This window comes from Perognathus longimembris, chromosome 20 (assembly GCF_023159225.1).
Source record: "Perognathus longimembris pacificus isolate PPM17 chromosome 20, ASM2315922v1, whole genome shotgun sequence".
Taxonomy (NCBI): Eukaryota; Metazoa; Chordata; class Mammalia; order Rodentia; family Heteromyidae; genus Perognathus; species Perognathus longimembris.
The window spans coordinates 7,335,661-7,362,160 of NC_063180.1; the positions used below are offsets into that span (position 1 = coordinate 7,335,661).

The 26,500-nt window shown below is 45.7% G+C and overlaps 2 protein-coding genes across 2 annotated transcripts in view; one reads left to right on the plus strand and one right to left on the minus strand.

Moving 5' to 3' along the window:
- Positions 1-14,369: 14,369 nt before the first annotated feature.
- On the minus strand, positions 14,370-20,819 carry Dbi (diazepam binding inhibitor, acyl-CoA binding protein). The gene is made up of 4 exons (XM_048369238.1): positions 20,690-20,819; positions 19,233-19,350; positions 15,844-15,906; positions 14,370-14,608 (listed from the first exon to the last, which is right to left on the minus strand). Exons 1-4 carry the CDS (start codon positions 20,696-20,698, stop codon positions 14,535-14,537), a joined length of 264 nt encoding a protein of 87 aa, XP_048225195.1. The 5' UTR covers positions 20,699-20,819; the 3' UTR covers positions 14,370-14,534.
- An 85-nt stretch (positions 20,820-20,904) lies between these two features.
- Positions 20,905-26,500, plus strand: part of C20H2orf76 (chromosome 20 C2orf76 homolog) — a 47,430-nt gene continuing 41,834 nt past the window's right edge. The window contains exon 1 of the mRNA XM_048369236.1: positions 20,905-20,953. The gene's annotated coding sequence lies outside the window, so the exon portion shown is untranslated. The remainder of the gene's footprint in view (positions 20,954-26,500) is intronic.

The following is a 26,500-nucleotide window of genomic DNA, read 5'->3' on the forward strand; positions in this document are numbered from 1 at the left end:
ATCTTGGTAATAATTTTGATTGTACTTCACTGCTGTGGCTAGGCATGGCTATGTGGTTACATTTTAGCAGTGAAATATAAGCAGAAGAATGTGTGGCCCTTTAAACAGGATCCTGAATTGGTATCCTATTATTGTTGGAACAAATAACCACAGATCCATACCTTAAAATACAGACGTATTGTCATCCTCTTTTGCAGGTCAGAAGTCTGACATGGGTTCATTAGGTAAAAGTCAAGGTGTTGTGGGACTATTTTTATTTCTGGAGGCTCCAGGAAAGAGTCTGTTCATGTTTCTAGTTCCTAGAGGCTGCTACATGCCTTGGCTTGTGGTTTCTTCCATCTTCAGAGTCAGTGATGTCTGGCTGACTCTTTTCCATAATACAGCATTTTGATACTGTTTGACCTCCTACTTGTATACCTAAGGACCACTGTAGTTATACTCAGCCCATCTAGAAAATCCAGAGAATCAAGGAATTAGCAACTGCCATCTCCTTTAATATTCAATCTTCTAAGGTTTCTACAGGTTTCAATGATAACTACTTGAATGTTTTGGAGGCAATTATTGTTCTGCTAACCCTAGGTTGGTTAAAAAAGGAGCTCCCTTTGTTCTTTATTCCTTCTTCTTGCTTTCTTGGGGTGTGGCAATTTCTGCAATGAGGTACTCTGGCAGCTCTCCAGAATCATCTTCTGGCAGCTAAAGAAAGAGGAATTGAGCTAGGTACTGGTGGCTACTCAGGAGGCTAAGATCTGTGGATCCTGTTTCAAGGCCAGACTGAGCAGGAAAAGTCCATGAGGCTCTAATCTCTAACACACACACACACACACACACACACACACACACACACACACACACACACACACACACACACAGAGCTGGAAGTAGAGCTGTAGCTCAAGTTGTAAAGCACTAGCCTAGAGCAAAAAAAACTCAGAGACAGCACCCAGGCACTGAGTTCAAGCTCCGGGACTGGCACAAATAAATAAAGTTACTAGTCAAATGAAAAAAAGGAAGCCAGACTGATAGAAACAAGGGATGTTTACTACAAACATTTGGTGTGATATTGTTGTATAACCAAGTCATTTCTGACAACAATGACCCATCTATTTGTGGCTCACAGGTCTTTAGCTGCTGGTTGCTCTGCCAGGTTTGTCTGGAATCAGTGGTTTTGACTCCAGGCAGTAGGTTCATGTGATCTGACTTTCATCTACCTGACCACAGCTGCCTTTTAGGCACAAAATTCTCATACCAGATGGCAAAGTACAAGAGGGCAAGGTAAGCAAGCCAAATGTGTACATTTAAAGCTCTTGCTTGTATCGTATCTGACATTTCAGGAGCCAAAGCAAGTCACAAGACCTGAGCGATTGCCAATGGAAGCAGGGATGGACATTCTGCCTAGCTTTGTGGAGGCCCTGAAGGGTGAAGATGATAGTTTGACATTGGAAACAATTGTCCACTTTATCTGTCTTGCTGCTTCCCTCATTAGTAGGGGGGAGGAGTTTAGTGAGGATCCTTCTTCATGCTCACTTGAACTGCCTTGCAGGAGTAGATATTGGAAGTATTGAAAACATATAGAAAACTGCAGAGGCTAATAAAATGTACAGAAATATATGCTCATAACTAAAATTCAAGAGATTTCTCTTCTTTCTCTCCCTCCTTTTCTTCTCTCCCTCCTTTTCTTCCTTCCTTCCTTATTTCCTTTCATCTGCAGTATCTTGGCCACCCAGGACTTGCACCCACAACAAGAAAGGCACCAGCACTCACTCCAGTTAGAATGGCCTATACGCTGAACTCAGGCAACAATAAATGCTGGAGGGGGTGCGGGGAAAGAGGAACCCTTCTCCATTGTTGGTGGGAGTGCAAATTAGTACAACCACTTTGGAGAACAGTATGGAGGTTTCTCAAAAATCTCAATATAGACCTACTCTATGACCCAGCCATACCACTTCTAGGCATCTATCCTGAACAGCAGGTCCCAAGATTTCAAAAAGACATTTGTACTTCCATGTTTATCGCTGCACAATTCACAATAGCCAAAATATGGAATCAACCCAGATGCCCCTCCACAGATGAATGGATCCAAAAAACATGGTACCTATACACAATGGAATACTACATAGCGATTAGGAATGGTGAAATATTGTTAGTTGCAGGGAAATGGTCAGAACTTGGACAAATAATGTTGAGCCTAGAACACAGAAAACAAAGGGGCATGATCTCCCTGATATATGACTGCTAAGATGGGGTGACAGGGAGACAGTAGAGACCAGGTCTGTGAAACAAAAAACTGCTTGTCAAATGGTATTTCCCACAGTATTGGGTCAGTGACCCAACATTATATAACTAAAACCAAACAACTACTCAACATATAAAGGTCAAAAATTGACCTCTCAGTGGAATACAACAGCTCAAAAGCTATGTATGTATGTTCATATAAGACTATTGTCGACATATTGTCTAATGTCGACATTACATTTAAAGCCCTAGGCGAATTTTCTTTGGCGCAGGCCATGTGGCTACTGTATATGTTCTTGGTACATTATGTATTGTATATATGTCTACCTGACCTAGGGAAGGGAAAGAAAAACAGGGTGTAAGATATCACAAGAAATGTGCACACTTCCCTACTATGTAACTGTACCCTTTTTGCACAACACCTTGTCAAAAAATTTTTGTTTAATTAATAAATAAATTACAAAAAAATGCAGTATTGTAGAATTCCAGGTCCCATCCACTAAGCTGTTACCCTACTGATCATATATGGACACATTTCTAATCATAGTACTTGAATCACTTAAGAGTTGCATTTGACTGAACCTCAAAAACAGGTGGTTTTGACATACAAGGATCTAGTCTCTTACAGAAAGGAATCTTTACCTAAAAAGCTCAGGGATAATCCAACATTTCTGCAGAGTTCTCAAGAGTCAATATTTTCCTATCTCTCTCTTCACATCCTTAAGTTCTCCTGTGGGGCAGGTTATCTGCTGGAGATGACAGAATCATAAATGTGTATGTGTTCTTTTCCTCCTTTGTCTGTCCATGTGCACTCTTTCTGAAAGGAAAGGCTTGGTTAGAGACAAAGACCATCATAGACCAAGGGTGTTTCCCTTTGAGCAAGGGCATGATTGTGATCTAGGATTTCCTTTACCTATTCTATTTTCTAAAAGGCTGGTTTCAATGTTTCTCTTCTTTCACACAACAGAACTACATGTCCATATCCTCTTCCATGAAACTTTCTAGTGCCTACTAGAGCAGGTAGTGGGAACATCCCTGCCATGTTGATTTGGATTTGGCTATGAAACTTGTTTTGAGCAACCAAATATGGGCTGATATGAGTTGTTTGGCTCTTGTACTCTCTGCAGTCTTCCAAGCAGAAGAATACTTCCTGGGTAGCTGCTGGTCTAAGAAGGAGACCTGTGGAGAAGCCCTGAATGCACACCTCAACCTGGAGTCAAGTTTGGCTGATCTCAGGGGGGATTTTTTGATACAGGGCATTATAATAGGAAAGAACTGACTAATACACCCACCTACAGGAGAAAGGTTTAAGGATACTACTTTCTATTCTTTTATGTTGAAACTGACAAGAAGTTAACTCGTACCAGTTTGAAAGAGGAAGACTTTTTATCCAGTGCTAGACAGTCAAAGTGCTTCTTGCCTCTGGCATGGAACTGGCTGGAAATTGTTATGCAACTCAAGGAATCAGATTTCCTTGTGATTTTCACCTAGGGATCCTCTGACTTATATGCTCGTGTTTGGGTAATTTCTGAAGAGAGGAATAGGAATGACAGGATGAGGATAAGATTACCCCCCCAGACAAGGGATAGTCCATGAGCACTGAGTATGTATAGTCTAACATTGTGGGGAAAGCCTGGGCTTGCTCAGCTAGAATTTCCAACTCCTAAATCCTAAAAATAACCACTAACTCATTTTTTATTGATTCAAAATATGTTTGCTGATTTATAATAGCTATTTCTATTGTGTTATATATTTTATTTACATTTTAATTCTTTTGTGCCAGTCCTGGGGCTTGAAATCAGGGCCTGGGTACTTCCTCTGAGCTTTTCTTTCACCAGGCTAATATTCTAGCACTTGAGCCACAGATCCATTTTGGGTTTTTGGTGGTTAGTTGGAGATAAGAGTTTTATGCAATCTCCTACTTGGGCTGGGTTCCAACTTGAATCCTTGGACCTCAGCCTCTTGTAATGGAGGATTACAGACATGAGCTACTGATGCCTGGCTTACGATGCATTGTGATTGATGTCATCCCTTTGTATTGCCATTTTTTTTTTTTTTTGCCAGTCCTGGGCCTTGGACTCAGGACCTGAGCACTGTCCCTGGCTTCTTCCCGCTCAAGGCTAGCACTCTGCCACTTGAGCCACAGCACCACTTCTGGCCGTTTTCTGTATATGTGGTATTGGGGAATTGAACCCAGGGCTTCATGTATACAAGGCAAGCACTCTTGCCACTAGGTCATATCCCCAGCCTCCCTTGTATTGCCATTTTAATACCTCATTTGATCCTATGGCATAGGAATTATATGTATTTTATAGCTCAGAGAGATCAAAGCACCCAGTCAAGATCACAAAGAACAAAAGTAGCTCTGCTGTGATTCAAACTCAGGTCTAGGTGATGGTGGCCATCTGTAATCCCAGAAGTCAGGAGCTGGGGGCAGTAAGATCTTGAGATTGAGGCCAGCCTAGCCTACACAGCAAGACCCTAAGATAATGACTGATAAAGTGGTATGGCCACATCCTTCAGGACTATCTTGGGCAAAACTATGCAAAAGGAAAAGGTAGTCAGCTCCTGCAATCTCCTTCTACTTTGTAGCTCTGGATGTGGATATCCCAGGCACATGGGTAGCTCCTCAGTGTGGCTACCCTGGAAGCATCCCAAGTTCTAGCATCGTGTGTGTGTGTGTGTGTGTGTGTGTGTGTGTGTGTGTGTGTGTATGTGTGTATACTTGTATTGCACTTGAATTCAGGGCCCCCATACTCTTGTCCTTGTTGCTCAAGCCAAGCACTCTACCACTTGAGCCACAGCTCCAATTCCAGATTTTTGGTAGGTAGTTGGAGATAAAAATCTCATGGACTTTTTGTGGAAGCTGGCTTCACATCTTAGATCTCAGCCTCCTGAGTAGTTAGGATTACAGGCATGAGCCACCAGTACCTTCATAACATCACACTTCTTATCAAAACTGTGCAAACTCCCAAGCCCATAAAGCTGAATCCAATGAGACTTCAGAAGAGAACGTCTCAGGAGACAGTGGTGGGCATGCATTTAGTGGGGCTGTAGGCAGCCACACAGCTGGGCGGCTGAGTCTGAATCTCCGTGCTGCTGCTACAAGTTACAAACACTGCGTGACTTTAAACCATCAAAATGTATTCTCTTACACACAATTCTGATGACCAGAAGCCTAAAAGCAAGGTACTAATAGGATTAGTTCTTTCTGGAGGCTGTGAGTGAGAATCAGTGCCATATGTCACCTGCAGTTCTTGGTTTGTAGCTGCATCACTGTCATCTCTTCTCCACTGCCATGTGACCTTTGTGTGCCTGATGGCCCCCCAGTCCTCTGTCTTTAAAGAAATCTGGTCACTGGAATAGGGTGCACCCCAGTCATAAAAATGGTAAGGATAAGCTTATATCAAGATTCTTAGCCTTATAAGGCCCATGAAGTTCCTACTGCGATCCTTGTATCCTTCAATCGAGGGTCTCACTTTTCTGGGTTTCAAGTGCCTGTAGTCTGGAAACACTAAGTAAAAATTGGCAGAAATGTAACAATTTGTGTGCTGTCCTGGGCAGCATGATGAAACCTCTTGCTAGGTCCCTTCAATGTACCTTCCCCCTTGGCTTAGATACTACACACCCACTGGCCACTGGCTAGATCAAGTGTCTTGGAATCGCAGTGCTGTGGGGGAATAAGCCTTCTGTCATGAATAATGGCCCCAAAATGTGAGTAGCAGTGTGACAATTCAGGTAGGCTAAGGAGAAACCATCCAGTGCTTCCTTTAGAAGTCCTCCAGGAAGGCTGAGGGTGTGGCTCAAGTGGCAGAGTGCCGGCTGTGTGAGCAAGCAAGCTGCCTTGTGAGCACAAGGTCCTGAGTTCAAGTCCCAGCAAAGACAAAAAAAAGAGTACTTTGATAGTAAGATGGCACTCATACAACTTTCATCATGGTGTACTGTCATAGTTGTTGTTTTATTATTAATTCTTATTATTCTTTTACTGTGCCTAATTATGAGTTAAGTTGTATCATAGGCATGTATATGTGGAAATAAACAACATCTCTAGGGTGTGGCACCTAGTGGAGAGTTTGGAATGCATCTTTTATGGTTTAGAGGACACTGGTGTCATTTCCATTTAGGCCATGTTTGCAAGCATAAAGCTTGAGCTTGGAGCTATTTTAGGCTGTGCACAATTGAGCACATTAGAGCAGAACATTTTGGGGCTCCTCAACACCCAACATAACCTTCCTAAGTGCAGACCCTTGTGCTATGTCTGATATCAGCTCACCAATTCCCTGCAAAGACTTTATGGGGTTATCTTTCCAGCTACAGTAAAAGGGAACCATTTACATACATAGTCTACTTGTGTTCATTTATTGCTTAGGAAGAATACTTACTGAAATTCATTAAATATATTGAGAAAGGCTGTAGGCCAGGTCTGGTACCCAGCAGGGGTGTTCTGCTGGGATGGGGCAGAGAGGGACGTGTGGGGCACTTCTGCTACCTGTGGTTTGCAGCCCTTTCAGAGCAAAGGTAAAGATGTGTGTGTGTGTGTGTGTGTTGGTAATAGGACTTGAATTCAGGGCTTACTGCCTTTTTTCTCAAGGCTGGAAGTCTACCATGTGAGATACACCTCCAGTTCTGGGGTTTTGCTGCTTAATTGGAGACAAGAATCTTATGGATTTGTTTGCCTGGGTGGCTTTGAATTGCAATTCTCCAAGCTCAGCCTCCTGGGTAGCTAGGACTACAGACGTGAACAACTAGCAAAGGAGGAGTATTGGTTATCCTCACCATGAGTCAGGTCAGGGCTGCTTTGGTTCTGATTTTCCTCCCAGATACCCTAGTCTTTTCAGAAAGCAGAAGAAGATGACCAAACAAAGGAAGAAGCATCTTGTGGGAAAAAGGAAACCTTATTACACTGCCAGTGGAAATGTAAGCCATTTCACTCCTCGGCATCTATCCTGAGTATCATGAGCCAGGATATTATGAGGACACCTGCACATCCATGTTCATTGCTGCACTATTCACAATAGCCAAGATATGGAAACAACCCAGATGCCCCACAATAGATGAGTGGATACAAAAAATGTAGTTCCTATATACAATGGAATTTTACACAGCCATTAGAAAGAATAAAATAATGTCATTTTCAGGGAAATGGAACTGGAGCAAATCATGTTAAGGGAGGTAAGCCAAGATCAGAGACACAAATGGCTTGCACATATCCTCCCTGCTATGTAGGAGTCAGATCTAAAACACACTGAGATATGGCAAATTACACAGGATTCTAGATACTCACATACAGTGAGAAACCAGTCTTAGGAGAGAATCACAAAGGCACAATACACAAGCACCTCTTCATATGTATATAAAATAGCATGCATACTGAAATGAACTCCAAAGATATGGAAACAAAATTTTTTTTCTGAAAATTTTCTCCTCCTCTTCCTCTTCCTCCTCCTCCTCCTCTTCCCCCCCCTCTTTTCTGAAATTTTTCTCCTCCTCTTCCTCTTCCTCCTCCTCCTCTTCTTCCCCCCGCCCCCCGCCCCCCCCCCCCCCCACCCCGTCTCCTCTTTTTGTCATCAGTCATAGGGCTTGAACTCTGGACCTGGCCACTGTCCCTAAGCTCTTCAGCTAAGGTTAGCACTCTACCACTTGCAGCCACAGAGCCACTTCTGGTTTTCCAAGGTGGTTAATTGGAGATAAGAGGCTCATGGACTTTTCTGCTCAGGCTGGCTTTGAACCACAATCCTCAGATCTCAGCCTTCTGAATAGCTAGGATTATAGGTGTGAGCCACCAGTACCTGACAAGGTTTTTTTTTTTTGTTGTTTTTTTGCCACTCCTGGGGCTTGAGCTCAGGGCCGGGGCACTGTCTTTTGCTTAAGGCTAGCACCCTACCACTTGAGCCACAGCTCCACTTCTGGCTTTTTCTGTTTATGTGGTACTGAAGAATCAAACTCAGAGCTTCATGCATGCTAGGCAAGCATTCTACCACTAAGCCACATTCCCGGGCCTGCTTTTTTCTTTTCTGATGCTATATTCTTACCTTATATATGGTGTGTTCACGTGCACATCTGTGGAGGGTGGGGGAAGGGCAGAGAATCCCAGGATAAAGGGTGGGAAAATGCAGCAATGGAGGGCACTGGCTACACTGGACATTGATGAAAGTGAACTATGCAACTTGTGAGTGGAGATGGAAGGGAGAGAATGGGAGAGAATGAGGAAACAGATGACACTGTGAGAGGGAATGTACTTATTACCTGACTATGTAAAGGTAACCCTACTGTATGTCACCTCTAAAATAATAATAAAGTAAATTTTTAAAAGAAGAAAGAAGCATCTCAACCATGGAGCTACCAATGACATAGGACCATCTAGCCTCAACCCAGAGCCTGAAGACACAGATCTTAAGAAAGCCTACCCTGCTGGTGACTGCATTCAGCTCCAAATAGCTATAATTTAATGTGCATACCTTAATCATCTGGCTGCTGAAGCCACCCCCTCACAATCTCTCCCTGGTCTGAGTCAAGCCAGATACCCCCAGGCCTTCTCTTGTTTTCCTGCTCAAAACTTACATGACAGCAGCTGAGCCAAAGGCTCCAGATTTGCAAGCTGGCATCTCTTCCCAGCATCTCCTATCTGGAGATACCTTGTCTCCAGACTTGTGGATTGTGGAAGAACTTTGGTGTAGAGAGGACATCTTCAGATGCCCCTCACTTGCTTGCACAGTGGGATCCCAAGTCCCTGGAGTGTTTTCAGGAAGCAGCAGAGTACTGTGTGCCACCCTTGGTGGGGAGGGTAGTATGGAGATGAGAATGCATGTTGGGAAGATGGCCAGGTCACTGACACACTTTTCAAGCGTACCTTAAGAAAGCATTTGGCCCATTTTGTGACTCTTGGGAAGTACAGATTCTATCCATTTTCCCAGATAAAGGGATCAAAGGCTCTGAAAATGAAGTAGGATTCACAAGTAAGCCTGTCAAAAAGTCTTAGTAGTCTTTGGGCACTGGTGGTCACTCCTGTAATCCTAGCTGCTCAAGAGGCTGAGATCTGAGGGTTGTGATTCAAAACTAGCCCAGGGAGAAAAACCTGAGACTCTTATCTCCCAATTAATCAAAAAACCTCCAACTACTATCTCCAATTAATAATAATAATAAAGCCAGAAGTGGCCAGGTGCCCGGTGGCTCACGTCTGTAATCCTAGCTACTCAGGAGGCTGGGATCTGAGGATTGAGGTTCAAAGCAGCCAGGGCAGAAAAGGCCGTAAGACTCTTATATACAACTAACCACCAGAAAACTGGAAGTGGCTTAAGTGGTGGAGCTCTAGCCTTGAGCTGAAGAGCTTGGAAACAGCACCCAGCCCAGAGTTCAAGTCCCATTGCCAAAAAAAAAAAAAAAAAACAAAAAAAACCCACACCAAAAAAACAAAAAACAAAAAAATTAAAGCCAGAAGTAGAGCTGTGGCTTAAGTGAAAGAGCACTGGCACTGAGCTAAAAAGCTCAGAGACAGTGCTCAGGCCCTGAGTTCAGGCCCCAGGACTGGCACACACAGAGAAAAAGTATGGAGAGTAGCATGCCATGAAGGTGCTGAAGCTCCTCACTGAGAAGGGAAGATGGGTGAACTCTCCTCCCCCAGGAACCCATTTGTTCCTGTTCCCATCCTGTAAACTACCCACAGGACTTGGAGGCCTCACAGAACAGCCCCGAGGCCACTGCCGCCTGATTCACAGAACACCTGCCAAGGTTACTTTCTGAGAAACCAGTACAACAACTCTCTAGTGTGGAGGTGGGTGGAGAAGGATACCTCACAAACTGTTCTGAGCCCCAGAATCACCTGAGGTGCTGAATAAGCACAGCTCACTTGAGCCCTCTTCCAGCTCATGCAAGCTAGTCCCCAGGAAGGGCAAATAACCCTTTCACAGCTGTCTGCCAGACTACAGAAATCTGGTCCTCTGGCTGATGCAGCACTGAGAGGCTGTCAGTGGGCCAGGACAAAGCCCATGCATGACAGAAGGGGACAAGTGGGGCTTTTCCATGCAGAGAGCACTGTGCTTGGATCTACTTATATAACCCGAGCCTCCATTCCCCCATCTGGATAACATGTGCAGTGATCCCCATTACATAGTGAGTTAGCACCTCCTTACTTGTCTTTTGCTTTCTGTAGTTGCAATACTTGCAATAAACTGGTGTAAAAAATATGTAATGGGGGCTGGGAATGTGGCTCAGTGGTAGAGTGTTTGCCTAGCATGCATGAAACTCTGAGTTCAATTCCTCAGTACCACATAAGAAAAAAAAGCCGGAAGTGGTGCTGTGGCTCAAGTGTTAGAGTGCTAGCATTGAGCAAAAGAAGCTCAGGGACAGTGCCCAGGCCCTGAGTTCAAACCCCAGGACTGGTAAAAAAAAAAAAAAAAAAAATCATGGAAAATTCCGAAAGCCAGTAATTCCTAAGTTGTAACTAACTCATGTTACAGTATATAATTTTTTCTTTAATTATTAATCTTTTTCTGTGCATAATTTATAAATGAAAGTGTAACATACATACACACACACACACACACACACACACACACACACACACGGGCCAAAAAAAATGCAATCTAGGAGTTGCTACTCTCTGAGGTCTCAGATATTCATGCAATGACTAGGATGTATTCCCCAACTATACTTCATTATAGTAGTTCCTCCAAGAGTAAGGGGGTGGGGGGCATCTAAGCCCTGCAGGGTAAAATGCAAGAACTGAAACAGAGATCCTGAGCCTGAGCCTGGCCCAAACAGACCCTCAGTGAACAGTGGCAATTAGAGATCATAGCAGTGGAAGCCCCTGGGCCTTGGCCATAATCCCTTCCCCACTTTTTATAGTACTAGGGCTTGAACTCATGCCCAAGCCCTGCCTCTTAGGCTTTTCAGCTCAAGCTAATGCTCTACTGCTTGAGCTACAACTCCACTTCTGACTTTTTTTAGTGTTCACTTGGAGATAAACATCTTGCAGATTTTCCAGCGCAGACAGGCTTCAAACCCTACTCCTCAGCCTCCTAAGGAGCTAAGATTACAAGCCTGAGCTACCAGTGCCCAGCAACATAAGCCTTTTCATTTCTACATAATAGTTCTTCCCCCAGAGAGAAGCCATACCAAGCAGTCATAATACAGTTCTACAGCTGTGTAACTGCAGAGCGCCAAATGGGGCCATCATTATAAAGGCATCCTCATGCTGAGCCCCAGTTCTAGCCTGGGGTAAAGTGGAGATGTGGTACCTGGATCCAGTCCGCCAGCCCAGTTGCCTCTCTTGAGCTAACACAGGTTAGCAATCCGGGCAAGTTCTTGCGCATTCACTCCGCACCAGTGAGTCCTTGACTCAGGGCTATTGCAGGAGGGAGGTTGCAAGTCAGCATGGTGAAGATTTCTGATAAAGTGCCACATGCTGATACCCACTCCATGTGAAGATTTCCCCCTTAATCTCACTCATAATCTCATTCTTACCCTCCAGGTAGGTGTGCTTGGATGGACTGGGAGAAAGACCTGGTGGGACAGGAACATCTTTGACTTCCAGCTGTTTTTCCTTTGATTGATTTTCTTTCATCTTGCTCTGTTGCTGGGGCCCTGTACATGTGCTCTACCATTGAGATATTCTCCTGACCTATTTTTTTTAATATAAATATATGACACTCTTGCTCTCTTATATTGTCCAGGCTAGCCTTGAGCTCTGGGCTCAAACGATCCTCCTGCCTCTGCTCACAAGTAGTTGGGACTATAGGTATGCACTGTAGTGCCTGGCTCTACTGAGTTACTACTGAAGTAGCCAATAACTGAAAAGGAAATGACCCAAATATCGGTGCAGGTGAGTGACTATAGTTCTTTATTCCTTTGGGTGAGTCTCAAGGAGGGGTCTGCAAGGCTGGTGATCTTAGAAGCCTAGGCCATAGAAGCCAGGAGAGGACAAAGCAGGACTGTGGGCTCCCTGCCTCAAGCACACCCAGTCACATCAGCAACCCAGAAAACAAACTCTGGTGATGTTGCCATTTAGAAAGTGACTTCTCCTGGGCCATATGGGTGGGCTTGGGACCTTGGTGACTTGCTCTGCTAGAGCAAACTCCTGATTTTCACCAAGCTGCTGGGCCAGAGCTGGAGGCATCGTTTTCTGGGTAGCTGTTGATTTACCTAGATGGTCTTTTAGCACAGCCTCTCCCAGTACCCCCACAGCCAAGGATCCAATAGCACTTTCAAACCTCTGCACTCCCAAGTCCTCTCAAGAGCACTCACCATGCACCAGGGGCATGTCCTTGCCTCTCTGGATGCCCAGGCTTTGGGGCTAGGGAGGGAGGCCTGCATTGCAAAGCTGGTTCTTAGTCTATTTACTAGCAGAGGAAGTCATTCTCAGGCCTCAGCATTCTCCAGAGGGCGACACTGAGTGATGTCTAAGACCAGGGAATGGGCTTGGAAGGAAGTCTGCGCTCTGCTTGGCCTCAGAGAGCTTCCCTTGAATTCCTTTCAGCCTCAGCATCTTTACCTATAGAGGGGACAACCATGACTGTATCACTCATTTGAGACTGTGAAAGAGATGCACCTCCTGGGGTGTGTGTGTGTGTGTGTGTGTGTGTGTGTGTGTGTGTGTGCATGTGCATTAGTACTGGGGCTTGAACTCGAGGTGTGGGTGCAGTTCCTTAGCTTTTTTGCTCAAGGCTAGTGCTTTCACCACTTGAGCCATATCTCCACTTCAGCTTTTTTTTTTCTTTTGCCAGGCCCAGGGCTTGGGACTCACTTTCAGCTTTTTGCTGGTTAATTGGAGATAAGAGTCTCAATGAGGGCTAGGAATGTGGCTTAGTGGTAGAGTGCTCACCTAGCATGCATGAAGCCCTGGGTTTGATTCCTGAGTACCACATACACAGAAAAAGCCAGAAATGGTGATATAGCTCAAGTGGTAGAGTGTTAGCCTTACACAAAGAAGCTCAGGGATAGTACCCAGGCCCCGATTCCCAAGCCCTAGGACTGGCAAAAAAAAAATAATAATAAAGAATTTCAATGATTTTCCTGCCTGAGCTGGCTTCAAACTGCAATCCTCAGATCTCAGCCTACTGATTAACTAGGATTACAGGTATGAGACACACCAGTGGCACCCAGCTAGAGATGAACCTATCAAGAACAGTCTGGTTTACTGTTATCTTTTTCTTCCTTCCAACTGAAGTCCTCCTCTAGTGATACCATAGCCTGTCTCTTCTGCAGTTTTCCCAATCTTTGCTCCCCCTTCTCTTGGCTAAAATAGTTGTCTCGTTCTCTCTGTGGTTTCCTCTATGGCTAGCCCTCACAGGAATCCTGGGGATGCCTCATGACAAGTGCACACTGTTCCTGATAGGTGGGACCTCCCACTCTTTTTTTTTTTTTTTGGCCAGTCCTGGGCCTTGGACTCAGGGCCTGAACACTGTCCCTGGCTTCTTCCCGCTCAAGGCTAGCACTCTGCCACTTGAGCCACAGCGCCGCTTCTGGCTGTTTTCTGTATATGTGGTGCTGGGGAATCGAACCTAGGGCCTCGTGTATCCGAGGCAGGCACTCTTGCCACTAGGCTATATCCCCAGCCCCAGGACCTCCCACTCTTGATGTAATACTGTGCTCGTGGGCTGGTTGGCCCTCAGACAAACCTTAATACATACCAACTCCACTTTTCTTGGAGTCTGAGGCCAGCCACATCCCTGATAGCTGGAAGTACATGTAGTTTGCAGTCCCAATCAGCCCACCTCATTTTCCTTGGGGTGGCTGGAACTGGGGGAAAAAAGAGGAAAGCCACTTCTATAATGTGTGGCTTCTCACCAAGGCTCAAATTGAAACAGTGTACCAAGGAAAATGGGCCAAACTCCTCCAGACGATAATGTTAAAAGAAAGCAAGGATGAGAAATTCTAACAGAATAAATTATTTCAAGAATTGAGACTACTAGCCAGGCGCTGGTAGCTGACACATATAATCCTAGCTACTCAGGAGGCAGAGAACTAGAGGACTGAAAAGTCTGAGAGATCCTATCTCCAATTAATCAGCAAAATGCTAAACAGCAAAATGCTCAAGTGGTAGAGCGCCCGCTGTAAGAAAGTTGAGTGAGAACATGAGGCTTTAAGTTCAAGCCTTGGTATTGGCATATAAAAGAAAAAAAATCCAGACTATTAAAGACTTAAAGTAGCAAATGTACTTTTAATTGAATTCTGATAAAAACTGTTTAGAAAGGACTAATCAGTTCTTCCCTTAATGTGTTAGAGCCACATCCATGGTATTAGAAAAAAAGAAGGCATGATATCATTTTAGGTTAAATGTGTGGCTGGCAACCAAGTCCAATCTCTTACATTCCATATTTCTTCTTTAGTTCTTCTACTTTATCTACGTAAGCTTTCATGGCATTTTCCTTGGTCATCCCTGTAAGGTATGAACAAAATTACACATCAAGGTGAGAGCATGGTAGAAAGGTAGCAGGTGGTAGGGCCCCCTTTCTCACTCGTAAAGTAGGGGATTACCACACCTCAGAGACCCACAAAGGAAGCGTGCCCAGGGTTTTGCTCCATGAGGCTCTGAGGTCAGGCACAGTGGGGTTTAGTTGGCCCCTTATGATGTAGCAGGGAGTAGCCATCATGAGCCTCATCCTTCCAGTTAGGCAACTGTGTCCATGGCTTTGGCTTATCAAGTATGTTTTTGGGGTTCTTATCTGTCTTGGAGCTGCTGTGTGTGGCTGAGAAAAAGCAAAGCCAGTCACCCAGTTTTCCCCAGAGATAAGCAATGGAAAGAGGTTCCAGACTGAGCAAAAGTAGCTGCTACTTGGAGGGGAATAAGGTGAATCTTTGTCTCCCTGCTGCAGAACAGGATATATCCCCAGAGAGTCACATGCGGTCTCCTGGGTTCTCCAGGGAAGCCAGACCCTGTGGGACTGGGGGCTTGCAGTGAGGCACTGGAGAGTGCCTGGGGCCTGTGAGAGGCATAAAAATGCCAGAGGAAGATAGACAGTCAGATGACATTCCCTCCTTGTAAATCTGACAAGTACATTTACTGTATTGTGGTCCTTTCTGAATTCATGGTTTGCAGGAAGACAGAGGGCTTATTCAGCAACTCTAGCAAGAACACAAAAGCTTCCAGGAGCTTTGGAGCCAAGCTGTGGGTCTTGCTGCCACGGAGCACGTGATCCAGTGGGAGCCTGGATCCTTCTTGGCTGTTGGTGCTCAGCACACAATGGCTCCATTCACTAAGCCCAGCAGTGGCTGGCCATGCATTATCTCACTCCCTTCTTCATGTGTCCTTCTGGCTGGAAGGGAACTAGGACAGCGCTTAACCCACTGCCTGGCCTTGTTGGGGAGAAGGGAGGGATGGACAGGAAACTATTGTTTATTCTGAAGACATCCAAAGCCAATATCACCTCTTAGTCTATTTCTCAGTGGCTCCTCCTCTTAGATGACACCCCTGCTCAGAGATGATACTTTCAGAAAAGGAATGATTAGGGGAGAAAGGAGGTGGCCCAGTCCCCCCCACACCCCCAACTCAGGCACGGATCAGGCTGGTTTCCAGAATGTGCCTTCTGTACTTTTGTTTCCTCCCCTTCTGTATACACTCTACAGTGAAGAGGCATTCTTTACTGGCTTCCACAGATTGATTAGAACAATTACCTTTCAGCTGATTCCAGGCATCCCACTTGGCTTTGCCTTTGAGATCCAACATCCCGGGCCGCTCTTAAATAAGGAAAGGAAAAAAGGAAAGACAAGGAGACAATTGCTTCAAGTTATAATGGAGAGCTTCATCAACTTTTTTCCCAGGAGAGTCATTCATGGGTGTTTCCTTCTTCTTCTTTTTTTTTTTTTGCCAGTCCTGGGGCTTGGACTCAAGGCCTGAGCACTCTCCCACTTGAGCCACAGTGCCACTTCTGGCTTTTCTGTTTATGTGGTCCTGAGGAATCGAACCTGGGGATTCATGCGTGCAAGGCAAGCACTTTACCGCTAAGTCATATTCCCAGCCCTTCTTTTTGCTTTTAACCCTGAAGTAGTCATACACTATTAGGTTTCAATTCAACGGGTCAGCTTACAAGTCAATGTGAAATGTTCCATTATTCTCCTACATCTCTCCCAACCCAATCCAACCCCTCAAGTTACCTGGTTCTATTTTCATAAGTGTACATTGAGTATAATTATTGTATTCACTCATCCTTCCTCTCTCCATTTGTTTGCTCCCACTCCCTTTGACCTTCCCTTGACAAAACATGCTTTATCTTCCTGGTATTCATTTTGTTAAACTGATCATCAGTTGTTCAGTAACACCACTGGAATCCTCCCCAAGTATACCATATGTTAGTCAATTTATGTATATTTGACTATAACTCTGTATAAGTTTTCATGTTTATAATTTAGCTCCAATTTCCACATACAAAAAAAGCATCTATCCTTTATCTCTCTGAGCTCCATGTGTCCTTCTGGATGGAAGGAAACTAGGACAGCCGCTTGGCCACTGCCTGGCCTTGTTGGGGAGAAGGGAGGGATGGACAGGAAACACCAATTCTCCATGGAGCTTGCATAGTGGGTTCTGCCATAAGAAACCATGAGGTACAGAAATCCAAATTTTAAAATCTTGAGAAAAACAGAAGGAAAATTGTCTTATTCTAAGAAAGCAAAATATTTAAATTCCAAAGATTCTCATTTTAACAACTGCACTTCAAGCCAGGTGCCAATGGCTCACACCTGTAATCCTAGCTACTCAGGCTGAGACCTGAGGTTCACAGTTCAAAGCCAGCCTGGGCAGGAAAGTCCTTGAGACTCTTACCTCCAATTAACCACCAGAAAACCGGAAGTGGTGCTGTGGCTCAAGTGGTAGAGCCCTAGCCTTGAGCTGAAGAGCTCAGAGACAGTGTCCAAACCCTGAGTTCAAGCCCTACGACTGAAACAAAACAACAAACAAACAAACAACCCCCCCCCCCTGCACTTCAGGAACTAAAGACATGGATCAAGTGGGAGACTGGTAGCTATGAGAAAAAGCTGAGCCAAGTAAGAATGGGGAGACCCTGAGCTCAAGACCCAGGACTGATGCAAAAACAAAAAGTATGTCAACAACAACACAAAAGTTAAGCCAAGTATCTAGTGGTGCAGAATTCCAAAACAGCAAAAAGAAGTACTATCAAGCTTCCCTCTGTCTCTGCTCTTCAGGGGCCCAATTTCTCTCCTACTACCGCCTTGTTAGTTTGTTCTTCCTGACTGGTGGGAGTTTTTACTGAGGGCAGACTTGTAATTATCTGATGCTGGGAACCCATCCTTCCCTGGTGCTTGCTTCAGGTCAAAGGCAGTGACTGCAGTGTCTATGGTTAGAACAGTGTCAGGGAAAATGTTCAATGTGACCTGCTTTCAGGAAGCATTCCCTGAGATACCTGAAAAAGTGCATTTGCAGAGGCCCTCTTGGATGCCCAGAGCCATACTCCCTGCCAGGCCTCCTGCCATCATGGGGATAGCTGTTCCCAAAATTCCAATTCAGGGGTCACTGGCCACATGTGGCTACTGAGGCCTCTGAAATATAGCTCGTATGGCTAGAGGTTGAGCCATACATATGCATGTACGTGTCAGTATTGGGGCTTAAACACAGGGCCTTGTACTTACACTTGAGGCTGGCATTCCACCATTCTCTACTTCTGGCTTTTCGCTGGATAAGTGGAGATAAGACTCTCAAACTTTTCTGTTAAGTCTCGCTTTGAACCGAGAGCCTCAGATCTCAGTTTTCTGAGTTGCTAGGTTATAGGCATGAGTTATCAGCACTAAGCTAGAGACTAAGCTTTTATTATACTAATAAAATAAAAAAATTTTATTTAGTGTCAGCATTGGGACTTGAACTCGGGGCCTGGCGTTATTATCTATTTTGCTCAAGGCTGGTGCTCTACCACTTGAGCCGCAATTCCATTTCTAGTTTTTTTTTTGCTGGTTAATTGGGGAGTCTCACAGACTTTCCTGTCCAGGTTGATTTTGAACTGTGATCCTCAAAGCTCAGCCTCCTGAGTAGCTAGGATTATAGGCATGAGACACTGGCACCTAGTCAACCCTATTTAATTTTAACTATTTTCAGTTTAAATGTAAACTGTCTTATGTGGCTACTGAATTGCATAGTACAGCTCTAGAGAGAGCTAATTATCTCTCTGCTAAGGTGGTGATAAGACTAGCAGCCTGACTACCTACATGGAGAAGCAAGTACCTTTCATCTCTCCTTTCCCTCCCTGAGAGAATACAGTTTATAAGCCTCACTATAAAACTCATCTTTGACACGTGACCTTCTTCAACTAAATTCTTGATGTAAATATCACAATGTTTGATTTGGTATTGCCTATAGGTATCATCACTTGCTTGTGGCAGGCAAGTCAATTCCACCTGCTCTATCTGCCACCTCAGTTCCAGGAGAGTTGAGAAACATGCTCAATCTTCCTGAACAAGAGGGTGCATGCGTGTGTGTGTGTGTGTGTGTGTGTGTGTTCCTTCCTTCTATGCTGCTATTGTGAAATACATTGCCTTTATAGCTGCATTCCAGGGACTTAAGTCAGACTAAAAACTGCCCAAAGCAGGAAAGATTTTATCTATAGATACAGATAGATAAAGATACAAATTATGGTAGTGCAATGTATAGCTTCAAAATCTGCTCCAAGTGTTCTGGCTAGTGAACATCATCAGGGAAGTATACACTGTGGCCAAGAAAAACACTCCTTATTTTCCCTAGATTACTAGGCGTAGCTCTTCCATCAGGCTTGGCGGGTTGCCAGGTGCTCCAACTTAAACCCTGTTCATCTGGAAGGAAGCAGAAGCTCATCAAAGCTACTACTGAGTGACAACTTATGGCAAGTTACTTTCTGCTGGGGCCTTGTTTAAGAATCCAGGATGAAATATCTGTGTGGAAACCAGACCCAAACCTCAGGAGTCCAATGACTGTGACCATGCATGCCTGATTGAAGAGTCAGGTCCCAGATTATGGGAGAGTATAGAGTTCCCTCAGACTTTCACTATGACGAGACATAAGTTTGATGAGCAGTTCAATATACCTGTATTTACATCACCCACAGTGGCTTGTTTGAAGTGGCTGTAGATAAACAGCATCTCACTGTCAGCTGGCTGGGTCTTGAGGTGTTTAACTTCATCAGCAGCCTTGTCAAACTCAGCCTAAGTAGAAAAGAGGAAGAAGAATGAAGGCTGCATCTGAGTAGAAGAGCACAGAAGTCCTATGAGATGAGGGTGGGAAGGCAGTGGCTTTCTTTCTTTCTTCTCTCTCTTTCTCCTTCCTTCCATTTTTGTGCTAGTCCTGTGGCTGGAATTCAGGGCTTGGGTTATGTCCCTGAGCATTTTTTGCACGAAACTAGCCCTCTACCACTTGAGCTACAGCTCCACTTTGGGTTTTTTTGGTGATTAATTGGATATGTGAGTCTTGCAGGTTTTCCTGCCCAGCGTTGCTTTTAACAGCAATCCTCATATCTCAGCCTCCTGAGTAGCTAGGATTACACGCAGGAGCCACTGGCACCTGGCTGGTAGTGCTCCTTCTGCCATGTAAAAGCAGCTCCCCTCAAGCAGGGTGTCTTCTACCTCTAAAGGACAGCTATAGAGACTGAATAAAACAAGGAGGGGAAGGAAGCACGTCTGTTCACTTAATCACAGCTACTGTCTGTGTTGCTCCCACTACAATGGTCCTTAACTTCTGGGTAAGCTGTACGTATAGTGACTAAGGAAGGAGGCCAGGGCTGGGCCTGCGGGTAGCTCACACCCAGCGTGGGCTGCCTGCCTGCCCCCACCCCACCGTCACCCCTAGCTGGATCCCGGAATGCCTGGGCTCCCCGTGAAGCTCCGATCTGTGGATCGGGCACAGCATTCTCAGAAGCGCCGATAACCGGGCATCTCGGCGGTGCCAGTGGCAGGAGCCCGTTGGCCTCCAGCCCTGGGACAGGGTGGTTCCGCGTTGACCTCTGTCCCAGTGCCCAGACTGGGGAGAAGCAGATGGGAGGAGCCAGAGGTCGCTCCACGGGGCTGGACCTGTCTGGGGTCCACACCGGGGGGCGGGGCGCAGGCTCTGGTCCCTTCTCCCCCCCGGTCCGGCCGCTACTCTCCTCTGCGGGGGCACGCGGCTCCAACTTCCCCTGACCTCCACGCTCCCACGCCCGGGGCCTCCTCGAGTCCAGAGCCCCCTAGTCCTCCCGGGCCTGGGGCTCAGCCTCCCCTCCTTCCACCCGCACAGCCCTCCATCCCCGAATCTTCTCTTTCCTTCTAGGACCCGTTATGCCCGCAGCACCGCCCAGTTCCCCCGCGGGAAGCTTCCCAGCAGCTACGGGAGTGGGCAGCAGCTTTAGAACTCCCAAACGGAAAGTTCTCCCCAAGCTCAGGGCGAAGACTCCGGGCTCCGCAGCAGCCCAGGAGCCGCTGGGTACCCAAAAGAGGGACCCTGCTGGGCTCCGCACGCGGGATGCTCCCCGCGCCGCTGCGGCGTCGCGGCCCCGCCGGGCACGCGCAGTACCTGAGACATGCCGGCGAGGTGACGAGGATCCCGAACGCCCGGGACTAGAGCAAGGATCAGGAAGCCGAGACCGCTTGGCAAGCGCCTTTAAAAGAGGAGCCCAGGCGATCCAATTCCAGCTCAGCCGAGCGTCCGCAGCCAATCGGAAGCTCGCTTTATGCTCTGGGGGTGGGCCCAGACTGGCGGGAGCGCCAGCCCCGCCCCAGCCTGGAGGGCCTCAGTGCGCACGCGCGGAGGAGGAGCTGAGGGGCACTCTGGGAGCAGGTGGGGACCGTGGAGGGTGTCGGGGGCCTGGCGTTGGGGGGCCGGAGGTCCCGGGGTGAGGAGTGAGGGCTGAGCAGCGGGGCCGCGGAGCCGTGGTCTTTACGTTTTCTCCCCTTCAGCCCTCCTGGGCGCGAGGAGGCTGCCGGGTCTGCCTCCGAACAAGTCACTTCCTGGGTCCGGGAGGGCGAGCGGGCCCCGCTGGTCTCCGGGAATGGCGGCGGGTTGCATGGCCCCCAGAGAAGCACTTCCACTGGAGTTGTGGCACAGTCACGGGTCTGCTCGCGTGCCCGTGGCGTTCAGTACACAAACGCGAACGCGTTCCCGCGCGACGTGCCGTGCTCCTTCTGGTGCGATAAAGGCAGGGACCGTCTCTCTTCTTGACCCAACTTTGGGAGGAGAGGACTGTTCTCGACCCTGGGGTCACTGCAGTGGTCAAAACACGAATCCCTGCAGCTATGAAACCTGTAGTGGAGTAATGGTACACAGTACGTGTGGTAGTTGTTAGAGGAGCAACAATGTTACGTGCCAATGCTAGGTCTGGGCGCCGTCCCTGAGTTAGCACCCAACCACTTCTGCCCTTTGGTTGGTTAAATGGAGATACGAGTCTCACACTCTTTCCTGCCTCGACTGGCTTCACGCCTGGATCTTCAGGGCTCAGCTTCCCGAGTAACTAGGATTATAGGCATGAGCCACCAGTAAGGGTTGGAAGGTTTGTTGTTTTTTTGGTCGGTAATGGGGCTTGAACTCTGGGCTTGGGTGCTGTCCCTGAGCTCCTCAGCACAAGGCTAGCCTGCGCTACCACTTGAGCCACAGCACCACTTCCGGTTTTCTGGTGGTTCATTGGAGATAAGAGTTTTATGGGCTTTCCTGCCTAGACTGGCTTTGAACCGCGATCCTCAGATCGCAGCCTCCTGAGTAGCTAGGGTTACAGGCATGCGCCACTGTGCCAGGCCAGAGTTGGAAGTTTTAAGTGGGAGTGTGTGTGTGTGTGTGTGTGTGTGTGTGTGTGTGTGTGTGTGTGTGTGTTGAGGGATGGTGACATTTGAGCCATTATCATAAGGAAGAGAGGGAACAGTGTCTAAGCCCACAGTGAGTAGGCAATGAGTCAGAGTAGCAAGACATGAAATCAGAGTTGAGATGATGGCCAGCTAGCTAGGTGATGCAGAGAGGTTAGCCACTTTTCAGGGAATAGACTTCCATTTTGTTGAGATAGAAATGATTAGTAGGCGTTGAGTAGAGATGGTGGGAGAGGGGATTTTGTAAAGTTGCTGATCTCCATGAGAATTGGGAAGCACAGGTGGAGGGAAAGGGTGACATTTGATGCTTAGGAAAGAATTTTGTAGTAGTGGCCATATAGGCGTGGATGAAGAGAGAAGTGATATGCCACATTTGTGGCAAGAGGTCTGGACAACAGATATCCACCCTAACTATCCCCTCCCCAGTTTATAGCTAGCTATAGGTGTTTACATAGGAAGGCTGGGAGGATTAAGGTTAGAGCTCAGTGGTAGAGGCTTGTCTGACATGTGAGAAGCCCCAAATTCCATTCCCAGCACTTCAAAAAGGTCAAGTAGGAGCTTTGACATGGCCATTCCTAATTTAATGTAGGTCAGGCATTATGAAACATTTAGGAAGAAGTAGGAATTGAATCCTAGGAAACAAATCTAGAGTCCTCAGTTTGTGAACAGTTTGAGAAAGCAAAGCTAAATAAACATCTTGTAGGTAAATTTGGGAAAATTACATGTGAACTGTTAGAAATGTAAGTTTCCACAGCAACATTTCAGAGCTCCCTCTTCCCCTTTGGTGGCTCAGACAGATAAATATCTGCAGCAGAAATGTTGGAAATGGTTACTTCTATATATGTATTTTTTACTTCTATATTTTTCTATAGTGTAATGTAATTTTCCTTATCACTTAACTTATCCATCAGTTGGTGTGGGGGAACTTTTCCTGGAGTGAGACATTGTAGAAGGAAAGGCTGGTTGGTGGGAGTATTGACATTAACTAGACATTCTCCAGTTCAGGGACGATTGATGTGTTGGTTGGTTTTTTGGAATATACTTCATTTCCCTAAAAGAATTCTTTTGTGTCCACATGAGTTGTTTAAAGCCAGTGAAGAAAGAAATGAGGAAGGACTGGATTCAAGGGAGCTGGGTGCAAATGACCTTAATCTGAAGAAGGGGAAGGTGTGCTATTATAGAGCCCACCTTAGGCCAAACTTCAGTGTAGCTGGTTTGAGCCTGGTACCTGGCCTGTGATGGGAGCTGCTGTAGGGGCTGAAGATTGCAGTTGGAATCCAGACTGGGCAGGAAGGTGTGAGAATCTTATCTCCAGTTAACCATCAAAAGTTGGAAGTGGAGGTTTAAACACCATCCTTGAGCAAAAAAAGCTAAGGGATAGCTCCCAGGCTGAGTTTAATCCAGAGTAGCATGCACACACGTAGCTGGCTATTGTTAGATCATTTTTCGGTACCTCATCCTTGGCAAACATCAAATGTCTCCTTATTGGTGGGTCTACTTAGTGCTTCTAACTCTAGGGAGTTGGGATTAAAGCTTACAACTAGGTAATTTCAAGCTGGCATCTGAAATGGCACTTTTAAAAGTAAACTTTAGAGTGTATTTGGAGGTTTATGACTTATATGAAACTTTTCTTACATATTTCTACAAGACTAGAAGGGATCATTGATCTTTCCTAATCCTATGAGAATACAACTTCCTAAACTCTGTTTACAACCTCATAAACTATTGCATGAAGTAACTTGTTTTTTTAAAACTGGTCCTGGGGCTTGAACTCAGGGCCTGGGTGCTGACCCTGAGCTTTTTGCTCAAGGCCGTGCTCTACCACTTGAGCCACAGCACCACTTTTGGCTTTTTTTGAGTAGTTTATTGGAAATGAGTCTCACGGCCTTTTTAGCTTGGCTGGCTTTGAACTGTGATCATTAGATCTCAGCCTTCTGAGTAGCTAGGATTACAGGTGTGAGCCACCAGTTCCCAGGCTGCATGTGGTAACTTTTATTCACAGTTATTTTATTTTTCTACTGTTCATGCCTGGAAGGACAAAGGTCACCATGAATTGGTCATTGCCTTATGTCCTAGGGCCAGGCACTTCTTAGCCACTCATCAGGGGCAGATAATGCGCTTTTCTCCTTGAAAAGATCAGTTCCCTCTGATTAGCTGTATGGTGGAAGCCAACTAAATCTGTTAGAACTGAATGCGAAATTCTGGGCTCACGTAGAACAGATGAGGTCTCTTGTACACAATCTCTTTGTTTTGGTAGTAGAGCACCTGGAAGGCCAAGGGAGGTTAGGAACCTGACCAGCCAACTTGTCAGCTAAGCTGACCCAGCCAGTCAACCAACAGAGGCCACTGTTATTGTTGCAGCCCATGGGATACAGTTTGACTGCCCAAGGCTCACTTGCTGGCTTTGAGCTTAAGCCAGATGGGCAAGATACATTAACAGGTGAAAGCTTTTCTGATCCAATGGGTGTGAATAGTAGTTTGATACTAGGTTTCTTGGCATAAATGAAACCTCTAATTCCTAAAAGTAACCTAATTGTTAAGAAATGGACTATGGCTATGGGAGAGCCTTACTGCAAGTCAAGGCATATACAAATAATGAATTATGTCCATTCTGCATTTGTTTTCCATCTTCGTGGAATGTGACTCCCATGGCAGGACTCCAGCTAAGATGGAAAGAGATTGCCGTGTTTTAAAGGGAAGGAGGCTATTGTGATCTTTTGCTGTGACTAGCCTAAACATGTACTAAAGATGATGCTAAGTGAAATTACCTCCACGTAATGGAAACACGTGTTATATCATTGTTGTAATTATTTTCAACATGCCATGTAAAACCGTTCTCCCACCCCTTTTTTTCCTCTTGTATTCCCTTCCTGTGGTTTCACCCCTGCTATCACTGTATCTGATCTTAGTACCCTGGATATTGTATATACTTGTATTAGAACTAGGGAAGGGAAAGGGAATACCAAAATTGAAAGACAAAGGATAAAAAGACAAACGATTCTAAAAGCAATACTTACAAACCCATTTGGTGTAAACCAACTGTACAACCTATGGGGGGGGGAGAAGAAAAAGGGGGGAGGGGGGAAATGAGGGAGGAGGTAACAAATTGAACAAGAAATATACTTACTGCCTTACATATGAAACTGTAACCCCTCTGTAATTCACTTTGACAATAAAGGAAAAACAAATAAAGGGAAGGAGGCAATTGGGAAATGCTTCTGGGACAGGAGTGGGTGGAGACGGGTTCTGTGACAGTTGAGGGAGGTAAGAGCTGAGGAGCTTGCAGTAGAAGGGCATCCCGGCTTTCCCCATTAAGAGCCTTAAAAGCTGGAGTTGATAAGAAAGCTCCTTCTTTGTCATTCTTATCCCCTTCTCTGCTCATGTTTAGAGGAATTGCATCAATGTAGACCTGAGGGTTGTGTGGGGAGGACGGGAGTATTTGTGTGTGGGTGTGTGAGATGTCCTTGGGCATTACATTCTCCTTTCCTATACTCCTGTTTCTACTCAGGCAGCACAAATTAGTGGGCCTGAGTTGGGATATGGAAACCTGAGGTTGGGTAGAAGTAAGGAAGGGAAGACTTGATTTAGGATTGCTAATCCACAGGTTAGTAATTTACTGGTCAGGTTCTGCTTGTATTCTGTCTATAAGTATAATTAAAGCTAGGGATATTATACATCAGCAGTAGAGTGCTTGTCTATCACATCTGTGGACCTGGGTTTGATCCTCCAAACAGCAAAAATAGCAACAATAACAAAATTAAAATGAAGAGGAATAGTTGTATTTCTGGGATGTATTCTGCATCTTTGCCTGTTTCTTTTCTTTTCTTTCTTTTTTTTTTTTTTTTTGCCAGTCCTGTGGCTTGAACTCAGAGCCTGGGCATTGTCCCTGGCTTCTTTTTGCTCAAGGCTAGTACTTTACCACTTGAGCCACAGTGCCACTTCTGGCTTTTTCTATATATGTGGTGCCGAGGAATGGAACCCGGGGCTTCATATATGCGAGGCAAGCACTCTACCACTGGGCCATATTCCCAGCCCCATCTTTGCTTGTTTCTACAGCTCCTGCTTGCACATGAGAGACACTTAGGAAGTTGTTAGAGATCAATTTTCTTAGTGACCTCTTTTATTACTTGTTAGTCAGAAAATTAGAAATATTAAAATCTAGTAACTGACAATTTTTGAAAGGATAAAAAACTGTTTTGTGATACTGTCTTTTTTTTTTTTTTAAAAAAAACTAAAACCAAAACCTAACTTTTATTTTGAAATAACTAGATTCAAGTGCAGTTGTAAGAAATAATGAGATTCCCTGCACTCACCAGCCAGTTTATCCTAATGGTGACTGCTATGGCTTGACTATGGATTAAGTAAAAGCTTGTTCCACAGAGTGGCTGTATTGAGAGGTGTGGGCCTTAGGTCATTGAGCTATCCCACAAGATACTCTTGTGGACTTGTGGAACCCAGGTTCTCTGCTTCCTGCCTCATGATGCACTACCCCAATATACTGTCCTGCCATGATTTGCCACTCTCCTCAGTA